At 37.7% G+C, this 11146-nt stretch overlaps 1 protein-coding gene across 2 annotated transcripts; it reads left to right on the top strand.

The window, feature by feature from the left end:
- Positions 1-504: 504 nt before the first annotated feature.
- On the top strand, positions 505-2120 carry LOC149248222 (strigolactones hydrolase CXE15-like). Of its 2 annotated transcripts, none has more exons than XM_089456019.1 (2): positions 505-638; positions 827-2120. In XM_089456019.1, exon 2 carries the CDS (start codon positions 853-855, stop codon positions 1882-1884), a length of 1032 nt encoding a protein of 343 aa, XP_089312145.1. In that variant the 5' UTR covers positions 505-638; positions 827-852; the 3' UTR covers positions 1885-2120. The 2 variants fall into 2 exon arrangements, with proteins under 2 accessions (XP_089312145.1, XP_089312146.1); XM_089456020.1 differs by lacking the exon at positions 505-638 and adding an exon at positions 651-675.
- Positions 2121-11146: the final 9026 nt, after the last annotated feature.

Genomic DNA, 11146 nt, shown 5'->3' with positions numbered 1-11146 from the left:
TTAGTCTCAAACACTACATCGTAATGAATACCGTATCGCAAAAATAAAAAGATATGACACATCGAAAAAAATCTCTGACATATTCAATTCATGTCTGGATTAACCATGAACTTTGGCATCTCTAAACCTATAAATCAAATATATGTGGACAAGTCTCTAAGCATCTATCAATATATCTCCACGATCAATCTGTCTTGATGGAGACAACTCTCTGGAGCATCGATCAATATGTGTGGATGAACCAGGCTGGGCGTTTCGGGCTTATTATTATCGTCAATATCACGTATCACATCATGGTTCTGCGAATTGGAAATAATTTGTCGCCGCTAGGCAACACTCCTGCCAATCGTATTTCACTCCTGCCAATCGTATTTCTAATAAAACTTTGGTTGTACAACACTTGATATGTATGTATGCAGCTTTCATGGCACCTTCTTATTTCAAGGTACAAAACATGGTCTGTTGGTAAATTGACAACAGCTTGGGGTCGGACCACGGGATAGATTTAGCATATCGTAACCAACACCCCTATGATTTCTATATATAGGCACAAGCAGCTGCATGATAAATTTGTGTTTGAAGAGCAGAAATCCTGTAACAGGTCATTGCTGAAATCTTGTAGCAGAGTTTAGTGCGAGGTAGAGTCATTGCTGAAATCTTGTAGCAGAGTTTAGTGTGAGGTTTTATAGCGAAAGAGTTTGGAAAAAATAATTAGATAAAAAAATAATTTGTTTTTAAGTTATCTTTAACATTGTTCGTTATTAAAATAATTTCCTCTCCTTCTTTCTTTACATTAAAATAATATTTTTTCTTTCATGGATTCCAGGACTCACTTTATTAGAGATATAGAGAATGGTTAAAGAGGTAGCGGAGGAGGGGTGTGGATGGTTAAGGGTCTTTAGCGACGGCACTGTGGAGAGGAAATGGAGTGGCGAGGAGGAGCATGTGTCGGCTCTCACCGTGCAGGTGCCTCCCTCGGGCGACACCTTCGTGGAGGGAGTGGCCACTAGAGACGTGGTAGTGAACAACGCCACCGGAGTGTGGGTGCGCATCTATCTGCCTCAACAGCTGCCACGGGAGAACCAAAGGCTGGGCGTGGTAGTTCATCTCCACGGGGGAGTGTTTTGTACGAGCCACGCAGACTGGCAAATGTATTATCAATTTTACAGTCGCCTGGTAAAGCTGTCCAACGTGATATGTGTTTCGGTGGATTTCAGACTGGCTCCGGAGCATCGCCTCCCTGCAGCCTGCGACGATTCATTCGGGGCTCTTCTGTGGCTCCGTTCGGTAGCCCGCGGAGAGATCGAGGAGCCGTGGCTCAGTCGGTACGCGGATTTCGGGCGATGCGTTCTGATGGGCGACGGCACTGGGGGAAACCTTGTTCACGACGTGGCTCGTCGCGCTATCGCCACTCCGGCAGCCGATTTACTGCGTCCGGTTCGCGTGCGAGGAGGTGTTTCTATACATCCTGGCTACGTGAGATCCGAGAGAAGCAAATCGGAGATGGAGATTCAGCCCGATTCTGCGCTTTTGAGTCAGGAAATGGTCGATAAGTTCTTCAAACTGTCAGCGCCAGAGGGTATCGTGGCCACCCGAGATCATCCCATCACCAACCCAATGGGAACTCACGCTCCACCTCTGAAGGAATTGATGTTTCCACGCATGCTGGTGGCCATTGCTGACAGAGACATTATTAGTGACACGCAGCTGGAGTATTGCAATGCCATGAAAAGCGCAGGTCATGACGTGGTGCAATATATATCTCAGAAAGTTGGTCACTGTTTCCATCTCAACGAGACTGCCATCAAATATGATCCCAACACTGCTGAGGAAACATCTAAACTCCTGCACGCTGTAGATCGTTTTATCAAAAGTTGCTTTTAACGTTTGTTACAGACTATGTCATATTTTTAGATCAGTTTGCTTTTAGGGTTTCTTACGTTCTCAGTCATTGGACTTGTACAAGGAACTGCAGATTTAGATTTTCTTTTCCATGCAGGTTTAGTTTTTTTGTATTTTCTATTTAACAAGTTCAGTTTTTCTGTGGTTTAATGTTTCTTATTTTGTAATAATTAGTGAATTTATATAATGCCTCGGTGGATAAGCTCTTTTATTAGAAATTGGGTTTCTGTCGATGTGAAAGGTGTCTAATGGTAATTTTTAATCTGTTTGATCTGGTTTAAATAGATAGGATTTAGTTATGTTTCAAGATATGTTTGAGGTCTAAGATATATCTGGATTTTTGATCTCATATAAGTTTTTAAGTTAGCAAGTGTGTTGTTATGCAACCAAGGATTGTATTTTTTATTTCCTAAAAAAATCAAAGTTATGTTTTTTCTTTTGCAAAATAATTAGTGATCTCTCTCAACAGATTTGATCCCTCTCCACTCTTGCTAGATCTGTGGTTAAGATGGGTCTATATTGGTAGTCATCAGATTGCCCTGAAAATGCATTCATTCATGAACAGATGTCAATTTGTAAACCTATGGGAAAATTAAGGAAGAAGCCTAATAGTATAACATGGGCTTTTCACATTTAGTTTTTATATTTATATATATGTGAAAGTTTATTTTAAGGTATTTTTTAATTATGTATATATGATGTCCGTTTTGGAATAGGACTTTCAAAATTTTAATTTAATTAAATTATTATTAGGTGGATGGTAAGGTTTTAACTTCCATGAAATAAGTTTAGAATATTTTAATTTGTAATTCAAAAAAAAGTTGTAAATTAGTTTATTTTTGTTATTTTTTTTAATTTTAGAAATGTGAAATGTATTACGAAATAAGTGTTTTCATGCTTATTGTTGATTGATACCCATTGACATTTACCAACCATTTAAATTCTATGGTTGAGCTAGTTATAACTTTGATTATTTTTATGTATTAAATGTAATCATGATTTACCTAATATATTCATAGCATATGCTCAATGTTAGTCATTTTTCATTTTATCCAAAATTATAAACTTCTAAATTTCTATAATTCATGCATATTATTTAAATTTTAAAAATTGAAAATACACAAGTACATTTATATTAGTGAAAAATGATATATATAAAAACAGGAGTAATTTTGCAAGATGCAGAAACAATTTTTATCACACAATCAACCACTTAAGTAAAACTCTCAATAAGACACCAACTTAGGAAACTAGTTAATTGGAGAATATATCGCAACGTAACTAGATCCAACAATCGCTTACAAACTGGGAATAGAATCCTTCTTCATCTAATAAGCACATCAAACACGTAGTAGTTAAGACTCTAACACGCAACGTAACTATATCCAACAATCGCTTACAAACTAGGAATAAAATCCTTCTTCATATAATAAGCACATCAAACACGTAGTAGTTAAGACTCTAGCACTCCCCCTTAACGACTACTTGTCTTAATCTTGATCAACTAAGATTCTTTACAACACATCTTGATCAACTGATATTCTCTACAACCTCTTGATCAACAATGTCTATATGTGGTCCAGCATGGCATTTATAAACATTAAACATTATCAAAATTTTGAAATACATATAAACAATCGCCCATTGGAATGCATGGGTACCTAATTACTGCAACCACCAGTGTATTAGGATGTCCTAAATTTTTATTGTTCATTCGAACATTATCCATACCTATACCTATACCTTTGACTCCCCCTATATCACTCTCATCATAATCTTGAGTTTTCTAAGCTTACTAATAACCATACTCTGGGTTTTCTCGACTTAACCTCCACCATGATTTCGATGTTCCTGGATCATAATCTTAAGGAACAACAACACTCTATAGGAATCCTTGTACATATGTTTCTTCTCTCGCAAAAAACATCTTTACATGGTTCTTCGTATTGAAAACAATGCAACAAGTAGTTTTTTATGACCACAAATCATCACACTAAGTAGTTTCTAGCTAATCACAAAATTCACATACAAGTGGTTGAATTCTTGTCTCCACTTAGCTCAATGCTTCACAATTCCATGCTTACACTCACCAGATTGATGATTCATGGACAAAAAAATGTATTTTAACCCTCTACTTTATTCTCCTCGGTCCTAATACTAGGCCCTCATACACAGACTAGCTCTAACACCAAATTGAAAATGCATAAGGACACTTTTCCTACAACCTACAATGTGGGATTTCGTTTGTGCTCGACATGGAGTTGACACGTGTCCTTTTAAAATCAATATATATATATATATATATATATATATATAGAGAGAGAGAGAGAGAGAGAGAGAGAGAGAGAGAGAGAGAGAGAGTTAACCATAAAGCAATGTCGCCTAGAACAAAATGAAGTATTTACCATTGGAAATAAAGATTTAGTTATTTTAGATTATGACCATCTTAGATCCATCTTAACTCTGGATCTACAAGTGTCGTTAGGGATCAAATCTCTTTTCACTTTAAAAGAGTTTTGCATGCCAAGAGATTTATTCCATCTCGATGCTTGGTAGATCTAGAGTTAAGATGGGTCTAGGCTGGTTAAATTGTTAATTATAATTATAACTATTTATTATATTTTATTTTTAATTTTATTTTAATTTTAATTTTTATGTAATTTGATCAAGTCAAAATGTTTCAATTAGTAATGATAATTATTATTTTTGTCAGTCAGTAAGCTTCTATTAATTCATCAAAAAATTACAATAGAATTGCATGAAATTCACTAGACTCTCGGCAACACTCCTACCGAATTTGTTGGCCAAGAGAGAGACCTAGAAATTAAGTAAAAAACAACAAAATTTACATAGGATCCAAAAACACCAAAGAGCCCAAAACACTTCTAGGATGAGAATGCATCCCACTGCTGTCAAGGATCGAGAAGAATTGTTGGCCCTGGAGCAACATCTGGTATCTATGGGCCTAGGATCACCATGAACATGGAATTCCAAGTGATTAAGATGACCCTCATTTCCTCGAGCCAATCGTTTGTTCTCCTTTGACACTGACAAAGAGAAGCCAAACGATCTTGAATGCCCCACTTGTTATGATGAAGATCATTCATAAAAGAAATCACTTCATTATGGTCATCGTGATGGTGTTGGCCCAATTCCTCCAAGAGTGTGATAACGTTACACAATTGAAATTCCAAAGAATCCAAAGATGGTGGAATATCCACACGGTCAGGTGAAGGAATATGGTCATGAGCCACATCTCCCTCAAATGTCGCCTCTAGACCCCCATCACTATCCATTTCCCCTACTCATCCTTTGTGGCCAGTTGAATAGTATTAAGGCTCTAACTCTTGCCTAGATGGTCCACGTTACCGAAACATCACCACACTTACACCAAACCTCATAAACTAGCTTCTATTATTCACCAATATGCAGGGGACCAATAACACTTTCTAGTTCCTAATTCAACAATGTGTATGCCCCGAGACTCCACACATCCCACCACCAAGGCTAAATTTTCATCCCTTCCAAAACCACATCAAATCTCGTTGTCTACATCGCCTTAGGTGGAAGAAGGGCATAACACCCAACAACAAATGCATAAAGCTCAGGGCACTGAAAGCCCACCAAAAGCCCCAAAGCTACGAGGGGGTGAAAAAACACTACAAATGAGGCTTAATGCTAAAGAGCCTAGGTTTAACTCCATTAGGCATGCAAATAAAAAGACGCAAGTGGAACTGAAATAAACCACTCCCAAACAACCAAAAAGTGCAGCGCTCTGAAAAACCAAATAATATGACTGAAAAATTTACTAGAGTGGTTATAGAAAAACCCCAACCCAAGATAATTTGGCTGACGAGCCAATTCTGAGAACGGTTCTTCCTCTCCAAACATGCAACCAACTGCAAGGCGGTTCCCAACAAGTGTTTTCTCTAGGATCCAACACTCTACAAATTTCTTCACAAATTGAGCCACAACATGAATCCCACCGTCCTACAAAATTCTTACACCAAGAAATAGTAGACCTATTAAGCATGCACATGTTAGCAGCATTTGCAAACTCGTCTTTACCTCTGCGACCCTCAAAATCTCCCATAGCTAGACTTAAAAATTGTAGGAGTAATCTAGCCAACCCTCTTATAATCCTACCATGATTCATCTTGAACATTCCTGGGCCCATACACCACCTATCCTCAACACTCCACATGTGTTTCCAATCATTCATATGGGAGGTTCTACTCCTTTCCCTTCATATCCATTATATCCATGCTCATCCACCCCCATCGGGGCCTCTTTATCACTCTCCACAATATTCCCTAGTTGTTCCATCCAACTAGAGGAACATAAGGGTGGCCAGCTCTAGGATATCATGAGACTATAATATTTTCTTCGCCAATTCCCAAGTAAATAAACGTCCTTATTCCCCAACCTCCTTGAATGTGTCATGATAGCATAAGGGAGAGAAACCACTAGTGAATGGATACAATGCACCAAGAGATCAATTTTCTATCTTGTGATTTCTTTTTTCAATGGAGATCCATTGAGAAATTTCAAAACCACAGTGAATATCACCAATTATGAGTCACCATCGATATGAATCCTGGTATGACCTACCTCATGAGCTAGAAGTTGCAAGCCTCTTTCCATCACCTTGAATTCCACCAAATTATATATAGTATTTCCATAGTATCCTACATAAAACCAAAGAAGCTAGCCACTGTCATCTCTAAATATTCCCCCATACTTAGCACGCCCCAGATTTCCTTTAGAGGCTCCATCAAAATTCAACTTTATGAAGCCTTGTTGTGGGAGGAAAAGGAACAACTGGGATAAACTCAGACGACAAAGTTGTCACGCAGTATTGCAGCCACTAAATTTTACAAGAGTTCCAGACCTTTTAAGATTTGATCTTCCTCCCCTTCAGCCTTCTAGTCCTCATCGGCCCACATTTCTGAAAGAATTGTTTCCTTAATATTATACCTCATTCTCTACAAAACAATGTCCCTTTCACTCTTGAGTTTCTTGAAAACGATCATGTTACGCTCCTTCCCAACATTCCACAACATGAAGACCATGGTTAAAACCCAAGTCTTGTTAACAGTCAGATTTTTAAATAGAGAGATAAGCCACAATTCAATGGATTCCCAAAGACTATTGTGGGACCGATCGAGATACCCAAATAGGGCTCTCATCCTTGTCCACAGAACTGCCATCTTTAGCAGGTGTTAAGGAGATGTTTTGTGCTCTCCTCCTGCTCTTTCCATATTGGGCACCATGACAGACCTTCGAAGCATTTTTTCACAAAAGATCCCAAGTTAAGAGTCTTCGATGGCCAATCAACTAGAGAAAATTTTCTACCTTTGGCCATAATTTTTCGCCCCAAATACTAAGCCAGTACGGCTCCTTTAGAAGTTCCTTATGATTTTCCATAATTCCATAAGTTTTTTTAATGGTGAACATGCCCTAAGTTTGATAGACCCATCTCAAACTGTCCCCATCACCCACCATTTGTATTTTATTATCTGTTAAAGTACCTCCATAGAATGGCATTCCTCATGGCAATGATCATCATTCCAATCAACCTTACTTTCCATATTCTCCACTCATCCTCAGTAGTAACTTCCTTCCAAAATTCAGCAACAACTACCGCCCCCAATCTTGTACTGCTTTCCTTGATGCCTCTCAACTATTCTCTATTCTCTAACCTTGGAAGTTGTTTCTAGGATTCCTCCCATAATCTAGCAGTACCCCCATCCCTGATATCCCAAAAAAATGATTTTTGATAAAATATATTTTTTCTGTCATTAATTTCCATATCGATGATCCCACTAGGAAATCAGATCACTTCACTCTTTTAGCTTGAGCAATGATTGGAATGTATTTTCTCTACCATATTTGTTTCCATAGCTCTGGGCCCCCCTGAAGCCATTTCCACCATAATATGGCTCCCATAACTTTATTAAGCATTTTAGGGTCTCTAAGACCAAGACCCCCTCCCCATTTCGAAAGGAAGACCTTCTCTCAAGACACTAAAGACCGTATTTTTCCTATTGAGCCCCTTGCCACAATAACTTTTGAAATCTAGAAACAATGTCTTTATATATGACTTTTGGAACAGGAAGAACGAATAATTGATATATTTGAAGAGCTTGCAACACACCTTTTAACAAAATAAGTTGACTGGGAAGATTTAATGCTCTAAAAGTCCAGTTAACCAATCATCGTGTAATTTTCTCCTTGATCTCAGGCCATAGGGAGACCCTTAAAGAGTTGGCCACAAGAATAATACCAAGATATTTAGGTGGTAAGGATCTAATTCGAAACCACATAATTATTTCCATATTTCTTTGTACTTGCATGTTGGTATTAAAGAAATACACACTTGACTTTTCCACATTAATCAAAGTGCCAAATATTTATTGTAAATCAAAGAGGATTTGGTCCAATGCCGATATCTCTTGAATCAATGGCTCTCTACATAACATAATGTCATCCACAAACTAATGGTGAGCGATGGGAAGGTATTGACCCCATAGTATTAGAACCTTCATGAAACCCTGATTGATTGTCACCTTGTTGTAACACCCTATCCCTTAAATAGCTAGAATAAAGAGAAAGGGGAAATGAGGATCACGTTGGCAAATGCCTCTTGAAACCCTTAAAGTCTAATGGGGCAAGCCATTTATTAAAATGGGGAAAAGGGTTGGTAGGTTAAGGATCAAATCCAGTGGATCCAATAAGGAGAGAAGCTATAAGCTACCATAATTTTGAGAAAGTATTTCCAATTCAATTCGTTGTATTCCTTAGAAAGATCCATCTTGATGAACATTTTAGGATTCCTACTCTTTTTTAGCGAGTGTATAACCTCATGACAAATAATAACAATGTCTTAGATCTGGAACCCCTAAAAAAATCCAAGTTTCTCTCGATCAATGAGGTGCTTTAGTAGTGCTTTAATCTTCTTAGTAATGACAAGGGAAATAATCTTGTATATCACATTGCATAGAGCAATTTGTATAAAAATACTAGCATCATTGGAGTGGTTGGTCTTAGGAATCAAAGTAATAAAGGTCGCATTTACACCAAACCATAATTGTTGAGTGCTTCTCAATTCCTCTACTACAACATGCACCTCTTTACCGATGAATGGCCAAAATACGTTGAAATGGTCTATAATAAATCCATCCAGACCTGGGACTTTGTTATTAGGCATCTTTCTTACCACTTCTTCAGCTTCGGAGAAGGATATTTCCCTCATTACTATTACATTTTTCTTTGGGCTAATCAATTTGGGAATGTGCTTCGTGATTCTTGATATGGCATCTTTCCTATCGAATATATCCCACAAGAGAAGATCATTATAAAATGATACAATCTCTTTCTTTATGTTCTCTTGCTTGACGAGATGACTGCCATCTATCGAAGTTAAAGAGTATATTATGTTATGATTTTGATGCTTAACTAGGGCTTTGTGGAAGAATCATGTATTCTTCTCACCTTCCCTTAGCCATTATTGATCCGAATTTAAACAGGAATGCAACAAATTACATATATAACCATAAATACAAATATGCAGCGGAAATAACACTTCATTTCACTAATATCAAATACTAAAATATGCTTACAAATAGAATGTAAATAAGACTAGCTCGGGCGATGGTAGCTTGTCTCTAAGAAGATATGTGGTGGCTACATGCCTCTCAACTGAGTTACAATGAGGCTCAAGGGCCTTTTTATTATTGAACAATAAGAGAAATCCCTAAACAACCAAGATCCTAACCTGAGGAGATGTAACACCAAGAGTTTATGGGCCTCGTTTGAGCTAGTTGGGCATCCAACTTCCCGAGGTCATAACTTGGTCATATTATCTTTGTTTGAATCGTATGATACCTCATTGGAAAGATCTCTTAGAGGACTACAACCAACATATTGAATACCATTAATATCACCAAGATGAATTTTGCAAAAAAAAAACGTTGTTTAGGGCCTCAAAACAGCTCCAGAAGTTCAAGACCTGAAAAACTGTTAAAAATAGTAAATTGTGCTACAATTATAGAAACTGAAAAACTAAAAGAGGTAGTGGTGGGGGTCCAAGTGGAATAGGCAAGTGGCCACCAAAATCCACTTGGATCAATTATACTCTTGAATTTTGACACCAAAATATCTCCTCCTGTTGTCATTGGAATTCAAGGGCATGAAGCAACTTTCCCTCTTCCTCCAACAAATTTATGTCTATCCCTCCTGAATAATGGAAGCATGGAGTCTTTCCATATGATCTTCCAACTTTCGTTTTTCCTTGAAGATATCTCTAAATTCCAACTAGTTCCATTGTTTAATCCTTAATTTTAATTCTTTCAACTTAAGTTGCATGATATGCATCTGATTATTCCCTTGAACTAAGATCTCTTGCAACCACTCTTCTAGTTTAGACAAAAAAACCTAATGTTGGAGCCATAAGTTCTCGAACTGGAATGGCCTGTTGTGGGGTGTCATTTTTAGGTTGAGCTCTAATATGATAGGCTAGTGGTCATATCCCAAATTGGGTAGCTTCCCTGCTTTTGTAAATGTATCTCTTACTAGCGGGTCTTCTAATAAAAAAAATGATCTAATTGGCATGCGACCTAATGTTTCCTGCCTCATTTTTTATTCCATTTGGGAAGACCATTAACCATGACCACATCTACTAGATCTCTGCAAAGGATCTAGCCCTCACCCTATAATTTTCTATGCATGTCCCTCATCTCATTGGGAAACCCTTCCTTTCTCCCTAGGGTTGATGGACTAGAAATCAACAATATCCAAATCAAGTCACCTGATCTGAGACACCTAAATCGCCTTGACAAAATATTGGGACTAACCAAACAGTTTTTAAAACAAACCCAACAATGGTCCCATATCACTATTATTCCTCTCGAACCGCCTCATGAATTTATGACCATAGATTCACCCCCCTTCTGGCACTGACTCATAATCTCTTCTAGTTTTGAACGCGACTTTGTTTCCTAATGTAGTACAATCTTTGATCTTTCTTTCTTTGTTGTGGATCTGAAATATATTTACTTGCCTTTACTATGAAGGCCTCTAATATTCCATGAGAAAATCTTCATGGTGTGGCTACCACTGGTTGGATTAAATACTATGTAATATTATTGATTTGCCCAAAGTTTCAAATAAATTCCCCTGCATCCCGGAGAACCTCACGTATTATCTTTCGCCCTTTACTATTATGATCATTTGTGGTTTGTTC

Source organism: Pinus tabuliformis, chromosome 7 (assembly GCF_031772625.1).
Source record: "Pinus tabuliformis cultivar Carrire ecotype Pingquan chromosome 7, CPIR1, whole genome shotgun sequence".
Classification (NCBI taxonomy): domain Eukaryota; kingdom Viridiplantae; phylum Streptophyta; class Pinopsida; order Pinales; family Pinaceae; genus Pinus; species Pinus tabuliformis.
This window is presented reverse-complemented; position numbering and strand designations above follow the sequence as displayed.

What these genes read in the sequence shown, in the direction of transcription:
- LOC149248222 (XM_089456019.1), top strand. Translation starts at nt 853, where the DNA reads ATGGTTAAAGAGGTAGCGGAGGAGGGGTGTGGATGGTTAAGGGTCTTT.